General features: G+C 42.2%; 1 protein-coding gene and 1 long non-coding RNA gene across 8 annotated transcripts in view; one reads left to right on the forward strand and one right to left on the reverse strand.

Annotated features, from left to right (window-relative positions):
• The window catches only part of LOC147031601 (receptor tyrosine-protein kinase erbB-4-like), a 219,296-nt gene that overhangs the window by 96,012 nt on the left and 96,965 nt on the right, over nt 1–26,319 (reverse strand). For all 3 annotated transcript variants that reach the window (XM_085865871.1, XM_085865887.1, XM_085865878.1), the window contains 3 exons: nt 20,206–20,325; nt 6,184–6,310; nt 5,876–5,949 (listed from right to left, as the gene is read on the reverse strand). In XM_085865871.1, coding sequence (XP_085721997.1) covers nt 5,876–5,949; nt 6,184–6,310; nt 20,206–20,325 — 321 coding nt within the window. The remainder of the gene's footprint in view (nt 1–5,875; nt 5,950–6,183; nt 6,311–20,205; nt 20,326–26,319) is intronic.
• Nucleotides 1–26,319, forward strand: part of LOC147031602 (uncharacterized) — a 77,329-nt gene that overhangs the window by 40,321 nt on the left and 10,689 nt on the right. For 3 of the 5 annotated variants that reach the window (XR_015053732.1, XR_015053745.1, XR_015053733.1), the window contains exon 3: nt 10,643–10,802. The exons of 1 other annotated variant lie outside the window; for it this stretch is intronic. This is a non-coding gene — a long non-coding RNA (uncharacterized LOC147031602). The remainder of the gene's footprint in view (nt 1–10,642; nt 10,803–26,319) is intronic. One more of the 5 variants, XR_015053736.1, reaches the window with a different exon arrangement.

A 26,319-nucleotide genomic window follows, 5' to 3' on the forward strand; every position in this document is an offset into this window, starting at 1 on the left:
CGCATTTCCACCCTTTCCCACCTTTGTTGCTGCTCCATGTTCAGTACCCATGTCTCACTCCCATAAATCATCGTACTCCTCACACATAGAGCATACACCTTTCCCTTCAGCTTCAACGACACTCCCCTCTTCGTCAGCACGCCACTCAGTTCCCGAAACTTCCATGCACATCTCACTCTAGCAACCGTCGAAGAGTCTGATCCATCTTCTCCATTCAGCATGTCTCCGAGATAGCAAAATGTTTTCACACCTTCCAGCTTCACACCATCTACAAGATCCAACTCAACAATTCTTTCATCTGCAGCTCCCTCTATACACACCATACACTTGAATGTAGCTGCCACACTGGTTAATGACCCTCTCACCCCACTACATTTTCGATGAACCCATTCAGCACACATTGTACACTGAATGGAGTTCACTCTGATACCCTTCCTGCACACAGCACACGGCCACTTCCCAGTCCTTTCCACCTCACCACATGCTTTACCACTTGCTATCCCCTTTGTCTTTCTGATATTCACCTTCAAACCTTTTGCCTCCGTACATTCCTTCCACTTGTTCACCTTCTCCTTCAGTCCATCCATACTCTCTACAATCAACACCAGATCATCTGCATCCAGCAGCTCCCACGGTAAACCCTCCTTTACCCTCCGAGCCAGCACCTCCATCACAACTACAAATAGAAGTGGACTTAGTACCGACCCCTGGTGCACTCCCACCTTCACCTCAAACTCACCACTGTTCCCGTCCTTCGTCCTTACAGCTGTGCATGCTCTCTCGTACATTGCCATCACTACTCTGATCGACCATTCCTCCACTCCTAACTTCCTCAATGCCCATGTCATTACTTCACGTGGAACCCTATCAAATGCTTTCTCCAGATCAACAAACCCCAAAAAACAACTTCTTCCTCTTCTCTATGTACTTCTCCTGCAACTACCTTACAATAAAAATTGCATCTGTCGTTCCTCTTCCTGGCATAAATCCAAACTGCATTTCGTCAATCTTTACCTTCTTCCTTATCCTCTTCTCCAACACCCTTTCCAATACCTTCATTCCATGCTCCAATAACTTTATTGCTCTATAGGAGCCACAGTCCAGAGGGTCACCTTTCCCCTTGTACAGAGGGACGAGGGTACTCGGTTCCCAATCCACTGGAATGTGGCCTTCTTTCACCACCAGATTACAGATCTCTGTCATTCTCTTCACACCCCAACTTCCCGCTGCCTTCAACATATCTCCCACAACTCCTGTCGGCCCTCCTGCTTTTCTACGCTTAATTGCTCATAGCTTCCTCAACTTCCTTCTCAGTTATCTTCTCTGCTGGTCCTAAAACTGGGTTACTCTCGATGTTGCTATCCCATTCATTTTCTACATTCAACAGCCTTTCCATATATCTCTTCCATCTTTCTTTAATTCCATCTGAGTCCACAACAATTTGTCCCACTTCATCCTTCAAGCAACTCACCCCCGTCACATCAAACCTCTCTCTCGCTATCTGCTTTGAAAACCTGAATACCGCTCTCTTACCCTCCTCCGAATCCAAGCGTTCTCCGAACATTTTCCTATGGGCCTCCTGCGCCTTTGCAACCTCTTTCTTTGCAGCCTTCTTGGCTTCCTTATAACTTTCATGTGCTGCCTCTTCTTCCACCGTACCCTTCGCCTTTTGCCATTCCTTGAACTTCTTCCTCTTCTCTTCAATCGTCTTTCCAACTTCATCACCCCACCACCATGTTTCCGAGTGCCTCGGTGGTGCTTTTGTCCATCCACATACCTCACCAACGGCTCCCAATGGACTATCTTTCATTGACATCCAACCACTTTCAAGCTCAACCACATCATCCTCAACCATGCTCAGACTCTCTCTTAATGCTTCCTTCACTGTCGCCTCTTTCAACCTCCACACCTTCATCCTCGGTTGGTACTTCACCCGCTGAATTCTCCGCGCACCTTTCACCCTTATATCGCAGACAACCAGGTGGTGCTGCGAAACAGTCTCCTCCCCTGGGATCACCTTTGTGTCCCGGAGGTTTCCCCTATCTCGCCGACGCACCATCAGGTAGTCAATAGTTGTCGTCGACCCACCTGACGTGTACGTAATAAGCTTATTATCCGCTTTTTGGAAATGAGTGTTACAAATCAACAAATCAGCTCCATCAGCAAACTCCAAGATCCTTTCACCTTCTCCATTTCTCACACCATATCCATAACCCCCATGGACTCCCTCAAAACCGTCTGTACTCCTTCCCACATGTCCATTCAAGTCTCCTCCTACCACAACAATTTCATCATCTTTCACATTTTCCATCAACTTCTCTATCGCACACCAGAACATGTTCTTCTCTTCATCGCTTCGACCGACCTGCGGGGCATATCCCGAGATGACGTTCACCAAGAGATTTCCGATCACGATTCTCACCATCATCAACCTTTCACTCACTCTCGTCACACTCACTACACTGTCTACAAACTCCTCAGAAAACATGACACCAACACCATGCACACCTTCCGGGCACCCTTGCCACATAAACTTGTACTTCTGCCCCTGCCTACCCTTCACCATTCTCACACCACTTCCCTTCCACCGTGTCTCCTGCACACAACATATGTCCACTCTTCTTCTGACCAATGTTTCAACCACTTCTCCAGATCTCCCTGTCATTGTCCCTACATTCCATGTACCAAACCTCAGAAACCGATCTCCACGTGGGGCATCAGACGATTGGTCATCATAAATGGAAAAATTTCCTCTCTTGCTTCGATCGGGTTCCCCACCTTGAGTTTTAACGAGAGGGGGTGAGGACCCCCACGGAGTACTTCGGGCTGTACCCTGCCCATCAGTTGTACTCATCATGGTTTCCTTTTGAGGAGATGTTTTCATGGCCGGATGCCCTTCCTGACGCCAACCCTTTTAGTCGCCTTTTATGACACACAGGGATACGGTGTACCTATTCTGACCGGGGTACACATCGGGGAATCAAATACGTACAATGACAATAATTCAAATTTTAATAATGAAAGAAAAACGTAAGGTAAACTAAATCTAAATCTAATTGAGGCGCCTCCACGCAGACTTAAGTACAAACAAGGGAACAGGATAATAAAAGAAAAATCTTTCCTTTATTCTGGCACTTAGCTGTGTGCCAGAGATGGTTTTTACTGAACATGTGCCATAGATGGTCTTTGTGGAATGTGGAATCCGCACTCAACCCCTCTTTATGAAACAAGGTGCTTCGTCGTACACGTGCAAACACTCCCTCAAAAATGGCGCTCAGCCGCTCTCTCGCAGCAGGACGAACATACGTCAGGCAACTCGTGAGCGGGATTAAACACCAAGGCTCAGAGACCCCGTGCAGCTTTCTCATGCATTGATCGTCCTCAAAGACCCGCTGCTTTTCAGAATAGCTGCCGTCCCCTTTGGTTATGTACACGAGGCTCGGGGTCCATTCCTCACGACCCAACCAAGAGCCAAAGGCCAGCATCTTGCTTCGCCATGCAAGCCAAAATTGCCTCAGCATGAATACGATAATCGTACTGTCTTCTTCATGCGTCAAAAGAAAGCCATTTCATCGTGCACTGATCTTCACGCCATCTCCTAGCTACGTTCTCGTCTCTTGACCGCGTACGTCCTTTACTCCGCACTCAACCCCTCTTCACACTCCTCTCATGTGTGCGCTCCCCATCTCTCACGATTACTGCACAACCAACCCTTCATCTTCGATGTCACGCTGAGCCAAACTCCGACTCTGGAGCATGGCCTGCTCGCATGAAATCCAGGAAGGCAGGGCTCTGCCCCCTTGGCACGTTTTGCTTGTTTGTTATTGTGGATTTGATATTAAAAACACAACTCTTTCATGGTTGGCGAGGAAATTAAAAAACGTAGGAATAGTTCACAGGGGACAATCACATACTGCGGGGGGGGGGGGTGTCGTCCTTAATCCCTATCTAATTAACACCACACCACCCCATGTGTGGTGTCACATAACACTTAAGCTTACAGTTTCCCTATTTAATTACATCGGGATGTTTCCTACACATCCATGGGCCAAGCAACTCTATACATCCTATCTTTCTTATAAAATATTTTCATCTACCCTATGAACATAACAATACTTTTGCAGGCCACTATAATACATAATCTACACCTACACAAGCATACATAAATGCATACATACAATCATTCATAGAATTGCCATATTTTCATGTGATGTCTGTTTAAACAGGAATGTTATTGCTCGCTACAGTTCCCAGGCTAAAATATGTTAACAGATAGTTACTTTGATGGTTCAAAAGTAAAAGCTGTATAATTCCCTGATTCCAGGATTGAGTCCCTCATTGAGAAACTAAATTCCAACTTGTCCGACAAGAAGTTCACCAGTGTGAGATAGCGAGCTTGTTTTCCCACCAAACTGATCACCTGGTTCATCAGTTTTACCATCAAAAGCATCGAGGAAAGCAAATGGAGGAGAGGGGTAGGGGAGACGGAAATGGGGGAAAGGGGTGATCATTAATGTCAAAGTGGGGCTCGTGAACTACAGCCGATTCCACAAAGGATCAATTGTGCAAGACAAGGGCAATTCTTTGCCCTGTAAAGGTCATTGCACAAGCCGTGGCTATGTTCTATTTGCCGACATTTTATTGGCTGGCAGCTCCCAAATATATCTTTCCAAGTCGTCGCTATGTTTAAGCATTAATCATAGAGTATAAAATCCATAAAAAGTACCGCTGGGTGATAATTTAAGCTGACTAGATGTTTTTCCAGTCTCTTCCACTCCCGATTTCACACCAGCACCCAATTGCATTGTAACTTCGTTGGCTCGGCCACCTTTTCACGAGGCTAAAACAAGCATAGCCTCGTAAACCATCAGACTGATTGTTTTCATCAACATTATTAAAACTATTTTCAGTAAATACTGATGAAGAATCTGTGCAATTGTTGTCACTGGAATTCATTATCTTTTTAGTCCTTGCAGACCTCATCGCATCTTCCTCATTTTATGTCATCAACTTTTGGTTGATACTGGCCGTTAAATAGTACTGAATAATAACTAAACACAGCATTGGTTCTGCCGAAGCAGTTTTTTGGATAAGGTTACAATCTTAGATGGGTCGCCCACTCTGACATACGCTACGCAACCGAGTGCCGAAATTTGTAATTTGGCCAGGGTGTCAGTGATAGCTCGCCAAATCTTCATGAAGGACATCATGGGATCGTGAGCATCCACCAACTAAGGCTGGCAGATGGAGGTCCAGTTTAATGTCCATCTGATGGATGGCACACACACACACACACACACACACACACACACACACACACACACACACACACACACACACACACACACACACACACACACACATTGATGACTCACCCTGTATACAAAACACCAGGATGAAAATTTATAGCTGGGTCAGGATTAAAACTGAGGCTAGACAGCTCAGATGTGAGTGCACATTGCACATACATCAAGGCTATCCTGCCAGCGCATCAAATGTTAACAATAAAATTACAATGATAACATTTATTACTATTGTTATATTTTGATATTTCTATCAGAGCATTACTGATGGTTCATTAGATAACATAAATATAAATTGTGCCCGTAATTTGGTAACATACCTCATTTTGTAGTGCCCTATTGGAGAAACAACATTTTATGTGAAAACTGCACTATTCTCTCTAGAGTAACTCAGCAATTTCCTTCAATCACAAAGAGTTTGCTCTAGCCCTTTTGGTTATGATAAGGATAAATAAATAAACAAACTCAACTCTCACAATCATTCCTGTAAACGTTTTTCAGTTTATATGTGACTCAACAGGACCAGTTAGTGCCCCCAGGCAAATTCCCATCAAAATAAGAGGCTGTTCTACCTGTTATTTCCTTCACTGTATGAAAAACTTGAAGCTTGCTTGGCTCAAGTCGTGAAATGTTGTAGTAGCGGTCACTGCAAATAAAGTTTTTGAAAGTTATGAAAAACTTCGGCATTTATCATACAGCAGATTGTTTTTTTCATAAATTCTGCCAACAAAAATCAGAACAGTTGTTAATTATGTCAAATTCAGTTGCTTAAAATGAGTTATTAATGCATTATAAAACTTATTGATATCTGATGCACATTGATGATTTACTTTTCCGAAAGTTGCACAATTTTCTGACTTCCTTTCCAACAAAGACATACCCGAGAATTCCCGTTTGCAGAAAGATCAAGTTGCCGCTGATGGTTGTGCAGTTGGCAAAGAGGTGGATATTTTGGGAATTGACCGTCTCATCTTCTATCAAATCTCCAAAACCAATGCCGTCACAGACTGTGCCAATGGGTGGGTTAAAAGGATAAATGATCTCTTTTATGGAGGAGCAAAAACAGTGTAAAATTCGGTTCTAAAAGCATTCCTTCTCTTTATGAGTGATCTCCAATAAACTCATATCACAAAAGTGTACCAGATTAATTTTATTTCCTGTTTTGTTTTACAATAATTATTATTGATGGCATAAATTGATATTATTGAATACAGGCAAAAGTATCTGTCCCCAATGATGGGAAAAGTTTAAGTTAATCTATCAATTTAAATTATTTCATGGATTTTAAAAAGGTTAACTGTGTTGCACTGTTGGTTTTACTCAGAGCCAAAGTTCTGAGCTACTTATACCACCCACCACAAAATGGTAGTGCAACATCAGGTGGCGGAAGTCTGATTTGTCTTAAAAGAGGGCAAAATATCAAACTTGCGAAATAATTTATGGCATCAATATTAGCCATGCCTGGTGTTCCATCATTTCAAAAGTGAATGTTGAGCTTTTCAAATACAGCTTGGGAAGTGGCCGCCATAAACGGGAGACAGATGATCATATGGACAGACACCACGGTTCACAATATATAACAGATGACTTCCCTTCCAAGGTACTACAACATAGAAAAGGATCATTCGGCCAATCAAGCCTGTACAATGGTAGCCAACATTATTCTTCTCCTCCTCCTCCCTTTATAAGGAGTGAGGTCCAATGGCATCAAGCTTCTGCCCTGCCTTGACCATGATACTCCTCTACTTCCCTCTGTCCTCAGCCAACTCTCTCCACTCTCCAACCACCCCACCTTACTGATATCCCTCCTCACGCAATCCTCCCATCTCAATCGCAGTCAATCTCTTTTCCTCTGACCCTATTCCCTCAACTCATCCATTCTCTTTACCATGAGGGGTATTCCTGGGAGGATGGTGTATGTGGTCAATCTGGCAATTGTGGTGGAGATTGGGCGGGAGATGCAGGAAGTACTAGGGGGGTGGAAGGAGGCATTTGGGAAGCATGGGCTGAAGATGAGTATGGAGAAGACTGAGGTGATTTGGGTCAGGCAGCAGAGAAAAGAAATGAATATCAGGTTAAAGGGGAAGGAGATCAGATGGGGAAATAGGTTTGAGTCCAGTTCAGACCGCACCAAGTGTCCAGCCCATCTCAGCCGGCATTTCACCAATCTCTCTATCAAGCTCATATGCATACCAATGTCCTCCATCAGTTCATCAATCCTCCTTCTATCCACCCTCTTCACTCGTGCAATCCTCCTGACCCAGATGTTTTCACAAACCTGGGGCCTCTGTTGTTGTCTCTTTGTCAGTGCCACCGGCTCCAGACCATGAAGGTAGGCCAGCATTACACATGACATCAAAACCTTCCCTTTCAATTTCCTTGATAGATTTTTGTCTGACATTACTCCCTTCACCCTCCTCCACGCATTTGCACTCACCTGAATCTTCCTCTGCACCTCTGCCTCCGACTTACCATCCCTGTTCGACTTACCATCACTGTCCCTCCCAGATACTCAAACCTATTTTCCTGTCTGATCTCCTTCCACGTGAACCTGATATTCAATTATTTTCTCTGCTGCCCGACCCACATCACCTCAGTCTTCTCCATAGTTATCTTCAGCCCATGCTTCCCAAATGCCTCCTTCCACTTCCCCAGTACTTCCTGCATCTCCCGCACACTCTCCACCACAACTGCCAAATTTTCCGCACACAGCATCCTCTCCAGAATACCCCTCAGCTTACTTTCCTGCTTACCAGCTCCATCACGAAGATAGAGATGAGGAGACTGAGAGCGCATCCCAACCTCAAACCAATGCTCACACTGAACTCCTTAGACATCCGAGAACAAACCAAAACTCTTCCCTTCATTCCCTTGTACATCCCTTCCACCAACCTAAATTCTGCTTCTGCCACCACCCATCCATCTCCATGTCACCATCATCATCTCATTTGGGACAGTATCGTAGGCCTTCTCCATGTCCACAAATCCCAATGCCATTTTACCTTGCATCTCCAACCTCTTCTCCAACAGCTGTTTCAGCATGAACATCCCATCCATCATCTCCCGACACTTTTTAAACCCCTGATGCTCTTCTCCGAACTTCATCCCCACACTCTTTCTTGTCGTCCCGTCCAGAATCCTCTCCAACACCTTCATGATGTGACAGGAGCGTAATGCCTCTGTATTTCCCTGGGTCTTGAACATCACCCTTCCCCTTCCATATCTGTCAAATTAACCATGTCCTCCAATCCTCTGGAATTGAACCCTCTCTCATACATATATTCAGCAGCCTCTTCATCCAACTGACTCCAACTTCTCCTGCTGCAATTATCATCTCTGTATACACCACATCAATGCCCAGTGCTCTTTCCTTTTTTATCCCCTTCAACGCTGTCTGCACCTCCTCCTCTGTGATCTCCACCAACTCCACTTTCCCCTCTACATAACATGGTAGCTCTAGCTCGCTGTTGCTTCCTCCCCAGTTCAACAACTCCTTGACTATCCTTCTCACACCTTCAATTTTTCTCCACTGACCTGCCCAGTTCAACTCCTTGATTATCCTTCTCCCACCTTCAATACTGCCCCCCACCCATCACTTGCCTCCCCCCACCACCACTATCGTTAATCACCCCCCCACCCTCTCCACATCACTTCATGTCCTTCCTATCTCATCCCTGTCATGAGCCAATTTATATATCATCTTCCTCCCACCATCCTCTTCCAACTTGTTGTACACTTCATCTTCCATATCATTTCTTGCCTCATCCACCACTCTCCTTGCTGCTTTTTTCTTTTGCCCAAGCAGGTGCATCAACCCTGCATCCAGTTGGACTTTGGCTCAGCCACTTTTTCCAGTGTTACTTTGGCTGTATGCTTGGGGTCATTGTCAACTTGGATGGGGAGTGTTCGTGAACAGCAATCTTCAAGTTTTTCCAGATTTTCAATGGAATTCAAGTCTGGACTTTGGCTGGACCACTCAAGGACTTTCACGTTCTTCTTCTGACGCCATTCCAGCGTTGGATTGGCTGTATGCTCGGGGTCATTGTCCTGTTCGAATGTAAATCTTTGCCACAGTCTTCGGTCTTTTGCACTCTGAAGCAGGTTCTCCTCAGGGATTTGCTTGTACTTGGCTCCATTTATTGTTCCCTCTATCCTGACAATTCTCCCAGTCCCAGCCACTGAAAAGGATCCCCATAGCATGATGCTGCCACCACCATGCTTCACAGTATGGATGGTATAAGATGAGTGATTAGCTGTACTTGGTTTTGTCCAGACGTAGCACTTTGCATTCAGGCCAAAGAGTTCAAGTTTCGATTAATCAGACCACAGAATATTTTGCCTCATGCTCTCAGTCTATCACCTGCCTTTTGGTAAACTCCAGGTGTGCTATCGTATGATTTTTTTTTTCTCAGGAGTGGCTTATGTCTAACCACTGCCTCATCAAGCCGAGATTTGTGAAGTGCTGCAGAGACTGATCTTTCCGGCAGGTTCTCCCATCTCAGCCAAGGAACTCTGTAGTTCTGTCAGAATGGTCATTGGGTTCTTGGTCACCTCCTTGACCAAGGTCCTTCTTGCCCGGTTGCTCAGTTTGGTCAGACAGCCAGCTCGAGGAAGAGTCTGGGTTACAATATTGAAGGGTAGTTCCATATTCTTTCCATTTCCCAATGATGGAGCTCACTGTGCTCTTGGGAACATTCAACACTCTAGAAATTGTTTTATACCCTTCCCCAGATCTATGCCTCCTCACAATTATCAATTATATCTCCGAGTTATATGGACAGTTCCTTGGACTCCATGGTAGAGTTTCTGCTCTGATATGCACTGCCAACTGTGGGACCTTATATAGAAAGGTGTGTTTCTGTCTAAATAACTTTCAATCACTTTATTTGGCCACAGGTGGACTCCAATGAAGTTGTGGATAAATGTTAGGGATGATCAAAGGAAATTGGATGCACCTGAGCTCAATTTGGAGGATCATAGCAAAGAGGTGGAATTGATGCAAGGCATTTCAGATTTTCATTTTTCATTAATTTGTAAAAAATGTCTAAAATCTTGTTTTCACTTTGTCATTCTTGGGTATTTTGTGCGGATCAGTGAGAAAAAATTTAAATTTAATCCATTTTAAATTCCGGGTGTCACACAACAAAATATGACAAAAGTTGAGGGGTGTGAATACTTTCTGAAGATACTATATGTACCTATTTATTTACCTTATTTATTACAGCTCACCTCTCTCCCCCACTCCCCTCTCTCTATCTATCTATCTTCAATCCCGTTCCCCCCCTCACTCCCCTATTTCTATATGTCCGTGCTCTCTCCTTTTTTAATGCTGTGTCAAGCAAGGAAGCAACACACACTATAATTAAGCCCAATCAAACGGAAGACCAGGAAGGAACCTGCATAAGTAAAGAGCAAAGATGGAGTCATCAGGAGAACCTGGATAGGATTCGGGTTTCAGCCGCTACTCCACTACCCTCAAACCCATCCAGGTGCAGCAAAGTAAGTCTTACAGAAAAATTTCTGCAAGAATTCACTTCTCCTTGGAGAGATAGATAATTATCTATCTTTTATCTATCATTATAATGAAAGAAAGGAAAAAGCAAGAATTAGAATGAATAAAAAGAATTGTGAAAAAAATAAAAAATAGAAAGAAGTGTGAAAGGAACAAAGAACAAAGATGTCGGGAGGAACCCAAATAGATAGATTTCAGCAGTTACTCCCCAGGCTCAAATGCAGCAACATGTACAAGCTTTGACTCATTAAGAAAAGCCTTCAATAAAAGAAACTATAAGAAAAGTTTTTCATAAAACTCAATACTTGTAGTCCAAGAGCATTAGGGTTTAACCTGGACATTTTTGGTAACAAGCTGATTTTTTCAGGAAAGGTCCAGGAATGTGTGTGAAATAACATACTAAAAGTCCTCATGAATCCTCCTTGAGCGTTTTCCGCAATCCAAAATGGCGTCCAAAATGGCCGCCATTTCCTGTTTTTCTCATAACTTTGCAAGTAGGTTTACCTATAACACATTTTAAATGTCTACACATATGTTTTGAAGTATAAGGAACTCAATACAATATATCTATACCAATAAAACTACTTGAACTAGTCCCAAAATCCAAAATGGCGCCAAAGATGGTTGCAATTTCCTGTTTTTCTCATGACCCTGTGACTAAGTTACCTCAATATGCACTTTAAATCTCTAAATATATTATGTCTTGAGAAATAAGGAACTCATTCAGATACTTTGAAGTACAAAGGAAACAATAAAACCGCTGAAGTTCTTTCTGAAATTCAAATGGTGCTCAAAATGTCCGCCACTTATCAACACACTGCTGTTTTAGCCTGTTTCAAGAGGCAAAGACATTCAAAATAAGATCATGCTAGAGATTCAAACCTCAAAAGTTTCAGATGAATCTTTACCTTACGCATGCACACACCTAGTTGCATCAGTCATTGTCTTCATCGTCGGATGCTGTATCTTCAATGTTGATGTCCTCTGAAGTTGGGGTAATATCATCGTCGGCATCTATAAGAGTTGGTGCTGTATTGTTGCAATTGAGACCACTGCATTTACTGCACATTGAGGTACAAAAGAGCCCAAGTTTCTTGCAGCTACATGTCATGCTTCTGCAACCATCTGGTTTACACCCACATGCCACCATGTTCAGCAACGTGTCGGGTGCAACAGCAATGTCTGTTTCTACCGGGGTAAGAGTCCCGTCCTGAAATCGCCAGCCCCATTCTGTTGGAGATAAGGAGTTACCCATCCATTCCTGGACGGTAAGATAGGCGCGATATGAATGTTGCTTTGCTGCAGCACTAGTTGGAGGTAGACTTTCTAGCTGAAAGGATGAACTCAGGGAACTGCGACCGATTGCCCGTTTGTATGCGATGTGACGGTAGTCATCAAGAGATTCAAAACTGCTGGCTCCATAAAGCTTAAGAATGAAGCCTTCCCCAGCTTTTTCCACCTCGTCATGGGTGCTTCCACTGTTTGTGAAGGTATCCAGCAAGTCGTAGTCCCGCTTCTTGTGCACCATGTTGAAAGCTTTACGCTTGCCCTGACGATAGATCGCAGAGACCGTGTCACATCCCGTCACAGCATGAAGAAACATCAAGTGATTTCTTGTGTCCCCTATGGCATGCTGAATCTCATGAATGTTGAAGACCGTGACAGGATTACTGCGGCATAGCATGTACACATCTGTGGAAGAGGTTGCCCGAGCAACTAGCATTACCAGTAAGTCTGTGTCCATACCAACGACAGCAACTGGCACATGTTCTGACTCTGCCAGTGCTAGTGCTGTGGAGACAATCAGGGTGTCGGCGTCTGCTTCTGCCTGGACTTTTGGAAGAACTCAAGAGGTCTTATTGGTACTTGCGTGCTTCAGCATCTCTTAAGATGTATTCTAATAAGTTCCTCATACTTCAAAACATATATGTAGACATTTAAAGTGTGTTTTGGGGAAACCTGCTTGCAAAGTTATGAGAAAAACAGAAGAGGCGGCCATTTTGGACGCCATCTTGGATTGCAGAAAACGCTCAAGGAGGATTTATTGGGACTTTTAGTATGTTATTCTAGACATATTCCTGGACCTATCCTGAAAAAATCAGCTTGTTACCAAAAATGTCCAGGTTAGGGCCTATTTTGACCTAATGCTCTTGGACTATTGGCCGGGGTTTGAAATGCCAAACTCTTCGAGTCTTATCGAATTACGTCGTCACATCACCGATAATAATTCAATTGAAGCTTCTATTTTGGAGCTCTTTGAAGTTTATTATGAAACGTTATTTTTAGGTTACAATGCTAAATGGGGGGAGGTTTAAAAACAAAAAATAATTAAATGACCGCCTTGCGCTGCAACCTTTGTTCATAGACTTTCAGTGTAGGCTACTGTTATTAACAAGGTCAACATGATTTGTTCATCTTTGTGATAATCATACTCTGTCACAGAGCATCGGTGATGCCAAAGCAGCTTCTTGAGCAAGGGCTATACTGGGTGGTTTGCCACTGCCTTCCCAGCAGTAGTTTGGCCACGGTTCCGGTGATAGCTCGCCTACTCTTCGTGAAGGACACAGTGGAGGTCTTTCACGTCCACCAACTAATGTCGGTAGATGGGATGTCCAGTTTAACGTCCATCCGAGGGATGGCACACACATTGAGGAATCACCCTGCCTGTAAAACCCTGGGATGGCAAATTGTAGTTGGGTCGGGATTCAAACCTCGGCTCGGCAGCTTATAGGTAAATGTGTGTATCTCGAGACTATCCTGCCAGCTCAGGTCTTATCTTAATGCACTGTTCATAAACAAAGTGCCATTTCATGTTCTATCTTGACATTCAAAATATGTCTAGTTTGGTATCGTGTATTTCTTCTGGTAGAATGTAATTGAGCTTTGCCCACTTGCGTTGCTTTTGAAAAGCAGTGCCGGAATCTGTAGATAGCCGAACGGACAGACAGATAGCACACTTCACATTATACAATAGATTATATTGATGGCATTATTCACTTGCGAAGAAAGCAAAATTGATTGTTAGTTCATCAACTGCTCCACCACTCTCTAAGCCCTCAACAAACCTATAACGAAGGCCAACAAACCTATAACGAAGGCCAACAAACCCAATAGATTGTTAGAGGTGTATTTTGTCCATGAAAATCACCATTATCTTCCTGTTTACCGTTATTTTTCCATTTTATTTTGCCACAGATGACATCATACCCAAAATAAACACTAAATATTTACAGTGGCATTTTAGTTATAAAAGTTAATCGGAATCAGCAAAAATAGTTGACTGTCTAACAAATACCTAGATAAAAAAGGCCTGTGTATTTATTTCTCTGTCATGGAGGAAGTGTACTCACATTCACAGAAGTGACATCGCGGCTGTCTTCACTCCAATGGTAGGACAGCTCGACCGACTACATCCACAATTAAAAACCATACACCACCATTTTGTGAAGTAGCATAGGGTGCTGGCCTCAGGCCTCAGGGGTCAGTCCATGGCCCAGTACAATTGGAATTATCCCAGGTAAATCACGACAATGCACATAACACTAGCAGAGTACCCACTACCCACCCTCTGGGCGATCTTGTTATAAGCATGAAACACGTTATTCTGACACAGACCTTTATTTTGGGCAGTGTACAGGCAAAAATAAAATAAAATAACCCACCTTATGTGCATGAAGCAAAAACCTACCGACTGCTTATAATTCAAACCACCTCACTGTACAAGAAAACGTGGGGGGCAGGAATACTGTGATGTAAAGGGTGGGAACTTGTTACCCCCTCTCTCACCTGGAGTGGCGCTACACGATATATATCCACCGAGAGAATTTGCATCCTCCGACCCCTCCCACCCCCAAGACCACCAGTAAAGATAAGAACACCACTATTCATTAATTGTGGTCATTCTGATCCTCTGTAACAAGTTTGGATTTAATCAGCCCAGAACTGTCGGAGGAGTGGCGTGACACACACACACACACACACACACACACACACACACACACACACACACACACACACACACACACACACACACACACACACACACACACACACACACACACACACACACACACACACCAGTCTGTGAATTATAGTAAAAATGCACATAAGCAGTATGCATGTTTTTGCTTCATGTTTGTAGAACGGGTTATTTGCTCATCCTGCACTCAGTGGGAGACGGTATTTTGCAATCACTTCTGTGTGACTGTCTGTGCGTCTGTCTGTGTGCCTGTGTGCCTGTCCAGGCCATAGCTTTTTACCATTTGAGCTTTTGTCATTAAATTTTCAACAAAGCTTTATTATGAGAATATGGAGAAGACAAATTCATAATTTGGTCAAAATGTCAAAGGTCAACGTCACATAAAATCGTCAATTTTCATCCAATTGACCTGAAATCTTAAGAATTTACATGTTGGGTCACTGAAATGGTTCACCAATCAAAAGCTGGAAGCCGATTACTTTTTTTTTTAGATCAAAAGGTCAAAGTTGCATAAAATCGTCAATTTTCATTCGATTTTAAGAATTTGCATATTGGGTCACTGAATTGGTTCAATAAAAAGTTAGAAGCCAATTTTCTTTTAGATCAAAAGGTCAAAGGTCAAGGTTGCATAAAATATCAATGTCAGTCTTACCAATATGTCAGCGACCCAATAACCAAATTCATTGAGTGTAACCTGTGTCCTGTCAAGGTCAAATAGTGAAAGGTCAAGGTCACAAAATCATAAATTTCCATCCTATTGACTTGAAATTTCAGTATGGTTTGCATATTGGGTCACTGAAACCTATTGCTTGAGGTCAAAAGGTCAAGGTCACCTAAAATCATCAATTTTTTGGTTTTTCTTTTTCGCTGTTTTCATTATGTTTTTCATACGGAAGAAGAAGAAGTCTGAACACAAAAAGGATGTGGACACGCATTGCCTTTTCAGATGCTTTCTCGTTTTCCATTATTTCCAGGACAATCTTGGCAGGGAAATGTGGCATTATATACCATCCAAATAAAGGGATGAGCAAATTATTTAATAAATTAAGGTTTTTGACTGTGATTTGGGGTTGAGCCTGACTTTTCAAGGGTGAATAGAATGAAAATATGGAAGGGTGTTCCTCCATGCATGTAATTCAAATAAAGGGATGAGCAATTTGCTCAATTTTTATTGATAGTGCAGTTGTCGTTATTTTTTTGAACATCACATCTGTCAAGGTAATGTGTGTGATGAAAGACTAGTGTTGGCTTCAGAGTTAAGGTGACTGGCTTAGGTTCTTAGGGTCTTGAGTTTGAGCCCCAGTTATAAATAAAATAACATCCGGTGGGTTAATTCAGCATGTCTGGATGCTAAAGATGGCTTTACCCTCCTGTTGGTGGGGAGGGGGGCAGGGGGGGGTTGCTAAAGATCTCCTTATCCTACTGTTGGTGGTGGTGGGTGGGAGATGCTCAAGATCTGCTTACCCTTCTGTTTTGACAAATTTGTTGACAAATTGCTCCCCTCAGCACTAATCCTCCCCAGGGAAAAATCTCATTTCCTGGACTGTATTATTTATTGTAAATAATTCATCAGATGTAATCCATAACTTTGCATTCATTGTAATCCTGTGTGTCTTCAGTTTTGTGCACCTGTCATATTGACGGGCTTTTCCCCTCGATATAAATAAACTTCTTTCACTAGCTGTCACATTTCCTGTCAACCACCATCCCCACTCTCCCCTCATCCATGTCAAATTCTAAATTGAAAGTCGAGCATAATTTTGTGATCACCCATACGTAATCAATAATTGACATTCACAAAACAATTTTCTCCATTTTTTAAAAGTGGACTTTTTACAGATTCTTCTACATACCATTCACAACCTTTTTAACTAATTACTAATTTGCAACAATTTTATCATTTTTAGCTTGCCTGTTCGAAGAACAGAGCTATAGCGATACCGCCGGCATGAGCGTGAGCATCAGCGTGAGCGTGAAAATGTTAAAGTTTTTGGTGCAAGTTATGTCCTTTTGAATGTTTTTATCTCCCACACTATTTTTTACTGATTACAATATACAAATACATATATTGCTTTAAAATTATTTGGATCAGAGTTCACTGCAATGCTTTATAAAAAATATTATTAGACTAGTCTTTGAGCGTCAGCGTGAGCGTGAAAATGTTAAAGTTTTTGGTGCAAGTTATTTAATTTCTAATGTTTTTATCTACCACACTATTTTTTACTGATTACAATATACAAATACATATATTGCTTTGAAATTATTTGGATCAGACTTCACTGCAATGCTTTATAAAAAAATATTATTAGACTAGTCTTTTAAAAACGAAAAACGATAAATGTATAAACAGGCGAGCATTGGGTGGCTTTGACACCACTCTGGTTAGTTAAACAATCAATCACACACAGCATTTAGGTTTGGTTCTGGGTTTCTTCAATTGGATGACTTTTTTTTAAATTGTAATCTGATGATTGCAAGTTCAAATTGTGACTTTGCTGGGAAGGCAATGACCAACCACCGAGTGCATTCCTTGATGTGACTACTATATTTATGATGATGAATTGGATTGGACTGGAACATACATTGGACATCATGGAGTAAGATGCATTAACATATCCTTGGGATGAAAGGGAAATATGCTCCCTCCCTTCCCCCAATATATAAAATCCTTCTTGGTGATTTTGTTTTGTATACCGAACATTTCTCATTTGAAATTTCCCACTACACTACTAGCTAGAGAGCCTTCTGTTATTCAGGATAATGAACACATAGCTAAGACCAAATAGGTTGTACAGGGAGGTGAATCCTGGCCTATATTGCTCAACTGATCGACTCCTCCAATTCTTATCTTATATATTATTCTTATACCACACATCTACATTTTCCAGAGCAATGGGGCTCATATAAATATAATGTTTGTTATTAACAGTGCACAGTCTGTTGAGCAATTTCCTATTCTTGATCACTTCGTAATGCCATTCTTGACTCGAGGCACCCCATTTTATCAATTTAACAACAGTATGATATGTGTTGAATTGGGAGAGAAGTACATTATACAGAAATATTTTTGACAGCATCCTCCGCCTCCGTGCCTCCGTGTCTCTCTCTGTCTCTCTCTCTCTGTCTCTCTCTCTCTGTCTCTCTGTCTCTCTGTCTCTCTGTCTCTCTCTGTGTCTCTCTCTCTCTCTCTCTCTCTCTCTCTCTCTCTCTCTCTCTCTCTCTCTCTCTCTCTCTCTCTCTCTCTCTCTCTCTCTCTCTCTCTCTCTCTCTCTCTCTCTCTCTCTCTCTCTCTCTCTCTCTCTCTCTCTCTCTCTCTCTCTCTCTCTCTCTCTCTCTCTCTCTCTCTCTCTCTCTCTCTCTCTCTCTCTCTCTCTCTCTCTCTCTCTCTCTCTCTCTCTCTCTCTCCCCCCCCCCCCCTGTTCGTTCATTCCCTTGCTTGATATTTTAAATTGTGGCCCCACTGACCCACTGTTAGTACATTGCTTTTTGCCTTCTGACAACATGAGTCTCAATCTTGTAAAAAAAAAAAAGAGTGGGGGTGGAGGGGGGATAGGTTAAATAAGGAAACAATTAATGCATGATGCATTTATACTTTTCACTACAAAAGTTTTTATAGTCCTTTTGCATGTGTATTTATTCTGAAAGATGCAAAATGAGATTATGCCACACCAGTGCATCTATATTAGAAAAGGAGCTCGGTTTCAGTGTGCCTGCATCCATCCGTCCCTGCGTCCATCCTTCCATCCCTGCATCCATCTGCCCATCCCTGTGTCCGTCTGTCCATCTCCGTGTCCGTCCGTCCATCCCTGCCTGCATGCTTACAGTTGTCCTATAGGGAATACCACTAATCAAGCCCAATCTGCAAACAGTGTGATATAGATAAGTAAGGTGAGGATTGATGGGCTGGTTTCAATTCACATTAACACAAAAACTCTTCCTTCTTCATCTTCTTCTACACCAATAATACTGGTGAGTCTCATTCAATCCCGTTTCTCATGTCGATTAGATTCAGAAAACACTCACTGTATTTGATACTTTTTTTCAACATCTCCATTTGCTATATGCAATACTTTTTTAGATCCTCGTGGAGGATCTCTAAGTCTTCCTCACGTTGTTGTTCTTCATCTTCTTCTTGTGGACTTTTTGTTTCACAGCCTACAGTTTTCATCGAAACTTCCTGAAACTTGGCATATATATGTAAAAATACCCTGCGCAGGCAGTAACCATCTCCGATTTTGAAAATACCTCCTAGAAAAAAAAGTTATGACGTCAAAATATCTCCGCCAATGGAAATCGCCTGAACAATTATTATCTCCGAAACTAGGCAAGCTTTTTGAATTCTGTTTGCGGGAATCGAACAGGGCATTAGCAGAGATGAATTACCGCACATATGATACATCACTATGACGTCATTCCTATTGTTTGACATTTTTTGTTTCACAACCCAGAGTTTTTATCGGATCTTCGTGAAACTTGCAATGTATATGCAGAAAGCCCACGCGCAGGCAGTAACCATCTTCAATTTTGGAAATTCTTCCTAGGAAAAAAGTTGACGTCATAATATCGCCGCTAATGGAAATCGCCTATACCATTATCTCCGAAACTCGGCAAGCTGTTTGAAGTTTGTTTGCGGGAATTAAGCCGGGCATTAGCACAGAAAATTTATCGCAAACCTGATACATCAAAATGACGTCATATTCGTTTTTATGACGTCATCATTAAGAGGACGAGGATCTTAGCTCATTTGAGCTTTTTTTTCCAACATTTCCATCTTATTCATATAGCATTAATATATCACCTCTTAATATGTCAAACAGTATTTCTAATTATACACCACCTTTCGCTGAACTTGCAACACCAGTGAGAAAAGGACACAAAAAAAGCAGCTGATTTACATTTCAATAATTTATTCACACGGTTTTTAAAGGGTGAAACTTAATTTTTCATCGGGTACCCCTTCTAGTTATTATTATTATTTTTTTTTAAAAGATGATGCCACATCAGAGAATTCTGTAAAAAAAAACAATAATATTGATTTCGACTATTTTAAGGTAAATTAGACATTGGAAACGTTTTTTTGGCATGATGAATAAACATTTTTGGCCCAAAGCTTGCATTTCAAAATAACATCATTTACTTGACTCACAATAAAATAATCATTTGCAAATGTGTAAACACCTTATGAAATTGATGCAAAGACAAGAATAATCTGTTTAACAATATGATTGCATTACTCAAATCGCACATATCTAAAAATACACTTCGTTTAGCATTTCCATTCAAGTTAACAGACAAAACGCCTGTTATTTCCAAAATCTTTCACAGTAGAACATCTCACTAAAATGCCTGAATCACCCAGTCCTGACCCCAGTCTAGCCATGACTGTGTTGTGGACACAGAAGGCACATTACCCTTCGGGCAGATGTCTTCCTGACAAGGCTTGCACTGTTTCACTCCATTCTCATCAGCAGCTTCAGTCTTGTTATCCGGGCAGGATCGAACACAAGAATTGTAATCCACCACAAAATTTTCTATGGAAACAAAGGAACAGTCTTTGTTTGCACATTTATTTTATTATCCGTTTGTAATCATAAAAACAATCGATGTGCCACTGGCTTCATGAGCATTTTAAAAGTTGGTGAAAAGGTGACCGGAAAGACCCAAGATGATTGTGACCGGTGAATGTAAAATGAGTCAAATCACCCACCTAAATAAAAATTTAGCGATCAAGTGAGACATATGCTTTCAAAAGAGACATTTTTTTTATTAAATCACCTAGATATTTGGCAAAGTTATGCAGAGATTAAGTCACTTGAAGTGGCCAATCTCATTTAGAGATATCTGAGAGTAAAGAATGATGTAGTTTTCTTTTCATTATTTGTTTTAGAGTTATTGGATGCAGTTTCAATTTTTCACAATAGTTCTGCTACATTTTCCTTCAACTAGTGATTACTGTACCATAAGCAAAACATTTTGAATAAGAAAAAGAGCAATTAGAGATTGCAGACCATCACCAGGACATATTTTGTGTGGTGTATTTTGTGTAGCGTTTGTGTACTCGTGTGTTACGTAATTAATGAGACATAATTAGAATTGCTACTTAATAACTGCTGGCAGTGATGACCGGGCACCAAGACTTCCCCACTTTGATGCAACCACATTTTGATGGGACAGCTGACCCAGACCCATTGATGTTTTTTATATTATTATTAATTATTCAATTGAATTTAGAATGGGATTAAAATAAATTCAATTCAAATCAAATGGAAGACCAAATAGGTGAAGTACTGCATTGGAGAAATCAGAAGGAACCCAAACAAGCAAAGAGCAAAGAATAAGTAATCAGGAGGAACCTGGATAGGATTCGCATTTCAGCTGCTACTTCTCTACCCTCAAACCATCCAGGCACAGGCAAGTGAACCTTAATAAAAAAAATAAAAATCAAAAAACAAAAAGAACCCAGATCAAAAAAATAAATAATTTTAGCTGCCATACCATGCGTCTGATCAAGTTGAAAATTAAAATATTTATTCCACATCACGGCTAAATTATAAATGTGAAGTTTCACATCGATTGATTAAGCGGTTCCAAAGAAAACATTATTTAATATTTTCTTCAATACAATATGGCTGCCAAACCATGTGACCTATCAATTACTCCTGATAAAATTTGTACACGTATGACATGGTGAACATTTGTGTGAAGTTTCCCCTCGATCTGTCCAGCCATTCTGGAGAAGAAGATGTATATAGGTTTGAGGGTAAATTCAATATGGCTGCCAAACCATGGAACCTATGACATCATTTGTGTGAACATTTTGTTCCTCACGGATAAGCAGTCAGACTTGTAAACTTTTGCCTTGATCTGTTCAGTCACTTCAGAGAAGAAGCTTTTTAAAGGTATTTTTTTAAAAACAAAATGGATGCCGAATCACGTGACCGATGACGTCATCAATTTTTTCCTTGGTGTGATTTCAGAGATTCAAACGTCCAAAGTTTTTCCTTTTTTCCAACATGGCTGCCACAACACGTGACCTATGACGTCAAAATTATGAGTAAAATATGGTGAAAATTTCATCTCAATCTGACAAGCGGTTGCAGAGAAAAACACAAAATCTCTGTGCGGACCAACAAACAGACAAACAAACAAACAAACTAGCCAGAATTTCGTTCATAGAACGAAAAATCTTGCCGAACCGAAGCACGTGAAGCGCAAACTGAAACAAATACTTGTGACACATTGATCAGAGTCTATCGCTCGGCCTATAGAGACTTGTGGAAAGAGCCTATTGATAATGATCTAAAGATTAATCTTAAGATTGAAAACTACCAATAATATATGGATGCTAGAGAACGTTCTGTTATCGCAGGAAGCATTTTTGGTTCCTTGACAAACTACAGATCTGGAAAGCGCTCATCAAGGGCTTTCATATGACGTATTACTCGATATGGTACCTAAGATTTGAAAAATTGACCTTGGGGTCAAAATATTTCGACCTCAGGCACTAACCATGAAGGTCAAGGCCAATCTCCACCAAAAACTTATCAGCTGAGCGCTAAACCATATACTACATTCCTACAAAGTTTTGAGAAGATTCGATCAAAATTACTCCCAAAATTAGGGTTTCGTTGAACTCCATGATTTACCACAAAGTGACCTTGACCTTTGACCTTGACCATTATGTGTGCTGAAGGGTATTCCAATAATACTATGATATGTGTAACCACAAGAGATTTCAATAAGAATTGTCTAAGAACTGAGGAAATAAAATGTTCATGAAAAATCCGTTTTTTCGTCATGACGTCATCAAATGACGTCATAGCATCAACCTTTTACAGATCTGGAAAGCGCTCATCAAGGGCTTTCATATGAGGTATTACTCGATATGGTAACTAAGATTTGAAAAATTGACCTTGGGGTCAAAACATTTCGACCTCAGGTGCTAACCATGAAGGTCAAGGCCGATCTCCACCAAAAACATATCAGTTGAGCGCCAAACCATATGCTACATTCCTACAAAGTTTTGAGAAGATTCGATCAAAATTACTCCCAAAATTAGGGTTTCGTTGAACTCCATGATTTACCACAAAGTGACCTTGACCATTATGTGTGCTGAAGGATATTCCAATAATACTATGATATGTGTAACCACAAAAGATTTCAATGAGAATTGCGCTCTACAGAGTGATTTAAAGGCGAAAAATAGGCGACGACAAACACTTTTATGAAACAAAGTGACAAACAAACAAATAAACAAACAAATAAATAAATAAACAAACAAACTAACTTACCGACCGATACAATCTTGCCAAAAATTTTGGCAAGATTAACAAACAAGAAGAAGATGTGCAGAGCACGAAACTTGCAGAGTCCATAAAACAAATTTGACGTCAAAAAGAATTGGTGGTGGAATCCAATGACCAAATATGTAAGTATATGTAACCAAAAACCAAAAATATGTAAGTCCTCTTCAAATTTCAAGTGAATCAGATGAAAATTGACAATTTTAGAAATTTGGCATATGTTGACCTTTTGGCCTATGTGGACCTCCAAAATAATTGGTGGTTGAATTCAGTGACCTGAAATATATTGTTGCGGATTCCGCGCCCGCCGGCGTGCGAACGGCCACGTAACTCGAATCGCGGCACGTCGCCCACCGGACGGACAATCCAGTCGTGACCCTCTCGGACTAACGCCGGGAACCAGTCACGGGTGGACCTTTTGGTCTCACCGCGATCGAGCCAATCAGCCCCCGCGTGGGATAGGGTTGCTCGCCAAATTCGACCTACCTAAGTACCCACGCGGAGGGTAGACCGGGCGATCGCACCTCGCCGCAGGTCGACTTCGGACACGGGCCACTTAAGCGACCCGTTCCGTACTATCAGAATAACCGAGCGGTGTTATCGTCGACCTCGACGGTTCGATTAATTATCGGGCGTACTCAGCCCACTACCAACCCTTTACGTGAAGCAAGATGAGGGTTCAATGGGGGAAAAGACGAAGCGAAGCGGGAGAACAGTTCAACAATAAAGCACATTTATTCGCGGCACACGGGAAGCACACAAATACAATTCCACCAAAAGCACACAAAAAAAGAAAACACAATTCCATTTACACAAAAAGCAAATATAAAAGCGAAAACAATGCAGAGCTAATACCGACTACCGAGCACACGGCAACACTTATACAATTCTACTTCACAGACGGCGCCGACAACACATACCCAAAACCAAGGAAAAGAAATACCCCCAAGAATGAGGCGGGCCTGAGGCCGAGACCGGGTCGCGCCTACCCGTCTGGTGATGAGACGCGGAGCGGCGATGGCGCCTCACTCCGCGGGCCTCGCGGACAGTGCCTGGCAGGGGGTGGGAAAAGGGGCCCCCTTGGTCGCACTATCTCAGCGCGGGGGGGAAACAGGAGGGGGTTGTTGATGCTCGGGGTATAGAGGATCTTTATTACCCCTGGTGTGCGTCTCCACCTCGGCCAGGACGCGCTGCCGGCCTCCCTCGGGCGTGCAGCTCCTGGCACCGACGCGAGCACCCCCTCGTCTGCCTTCGCCGCTGCCGCCTCTCCGCCTCTGGACTCTCCACCCTGGACTCTTCTTTGGGCTCCCCTCGTTCGACTCTCTTCAGCTTCTCCAGCTACTGCAGGCTTCGGGCTCCAGACTTCCACACTCCGACTCTCCACCCTTCCGACTCCTTCTTTGCGCTCTCCTCGTTCGACTCTCTTCAGCTTCTCCAGCTACTGCAGGCTTCGGGCTCCAGACTTCCACACTCGTCCCCTCCGTTCCGACTCCTTCTCGTTCTGCTGACTGACGAACACCGTCCTTTTATCCCCCCATAGCTTCGCCTTTGACCCCCTCCCTTTGACCTTTCACCTCGCTCCCCATTGGCCCGAGAAAAAGTGGGCGTGAAGGCTTTTTGATCCACAAATTTGCATATATCGATCGTTCTGGAGGCGGGGCCAAATCGCCCCTCGCTCACCGATTGGACGGCAAAAAGTGGGCGTGTGTCGTTTTTGATCCGTTTTTGAAGCACAAAATCCGTGATTTTGTACACGCTGTTCAACGCGCGCTCTGCACGAATCCAACACCGGTACCCACAGCGGGGCAAGAACGGTGGCGATGCTACGGTTGCGAGGTGTGACGTGAAGGTCGTGGCGGTTGTGGTGAAGCGGTGGTTGTGGTCGGTGGTTGATGTTGTGGTTGTGGTGGTAATCATGGCGGTTGGTCCAAAATAAAGATAGTAAAAGAAAAACGGCTATCCTGAAGAGTCGCAGCACGTATAAATGACATGTATTCCCACTAGACAACGGGTTTGGGCCTAACTACACATGCACTTACCGAGATACCTCACCTAAGGGACCTGAATGGTGGTTTGCGAATTTGGTGACCACAACAATATATATCCTCTTCAAATTTCAAGTCAATCGGATGAAAATTGAGAATTTTAGAAATCTCACCTTAGTTGTTGACCTTGGGTCTATGTTGACATTATAGTCTACGTTTACCTCAAAAATAATTGGTTAGTTGAATTCATTGACATGAAATATAAATCCTCTTCAAATTTCAAGTCAATCGGATGAAAATTGAAGATTTCAGAAATATCAGCTTAGTTGTTGACCTTTTGACCTCAAAAACAATATGGTGGGGCAACTTAGCTAAATATAGCATAACAATTGTGCATTTTGTGAGGAAAGCACCAAATTTGGCACACGGATAGCCTAACATATTATGAACAGATTTGGATATTGGGCCATCTCAAAATTTTTGATGGCAGTGGAAAATGGCTGCCACAGACATCAGCGGCTGAATTTGAGACGGCCCAATATCCAAATCTGTTCATAATATGATAGGCTACTAGGTGTGCCAAATTTGGTGCTTTCCTGAAAAAATGCACAATTGTTATGCTAAGTTGCCCCACTAATAGACTTCTTCCTTTTGACAAACTTTACCATGTAGTGAAATTTCGTGAGGATCGGTTTAAAATAGTGACCTGTCGGCGATAGACAGTCAAATAAACAGACAAACAAACAGAATAATCAAAATCGATTGTTTGTTACTTGCAAAATCAAAGATTTTTCAAGTATATTGGTCAGACAAGCAGTCAGAGACAGACCCAATCACAATAAATACCCTCTCCCTTGGCGAGGGTAAATATGAATGACCCCACAAATCATCAGTCGTTCTGCACTTATCAAAATGAAACATACATCTTGTAAAGTTCCACTCCTCCCAGGAAAGGGAGTCGACCATTCAATCCAACATTAATGTTTCAGGTTCGCCTCGATATTAAAAAGAGTAATAAATTGTTGATAAAATGGATAAATAGTGGTGAACTCCGTTGAAGAGCACCTTTTGGCCTCAAACATATCCAGCCCACCGGCTGTGACCATGGTGTTGGCAATGGGGATCACAGAAGCATAGGGGGATTGCATTGACTATCGTGCAGAGTATCAGTCCCAGAAATGTTGGGAGGGACGTGCTGACTTCAGATATGAAAGTGCAAATGTCCTGGATTTTCCGA

Source organism: Eptatretus burgeri, chromosome 2, assembly GCF_056783735.1.
Source record: "Eptatretus burgeri isolate ZD-2024b chromosome 2, Ebu_testis_v1, whole genome shotgun sequence".
Taxonomy (NCBI): Eukaryota; Metazoa; Chordata; class Myxini; order Myxiniformes; family Myxinidae; genus Eptatretus; species Eptatretus burgeri.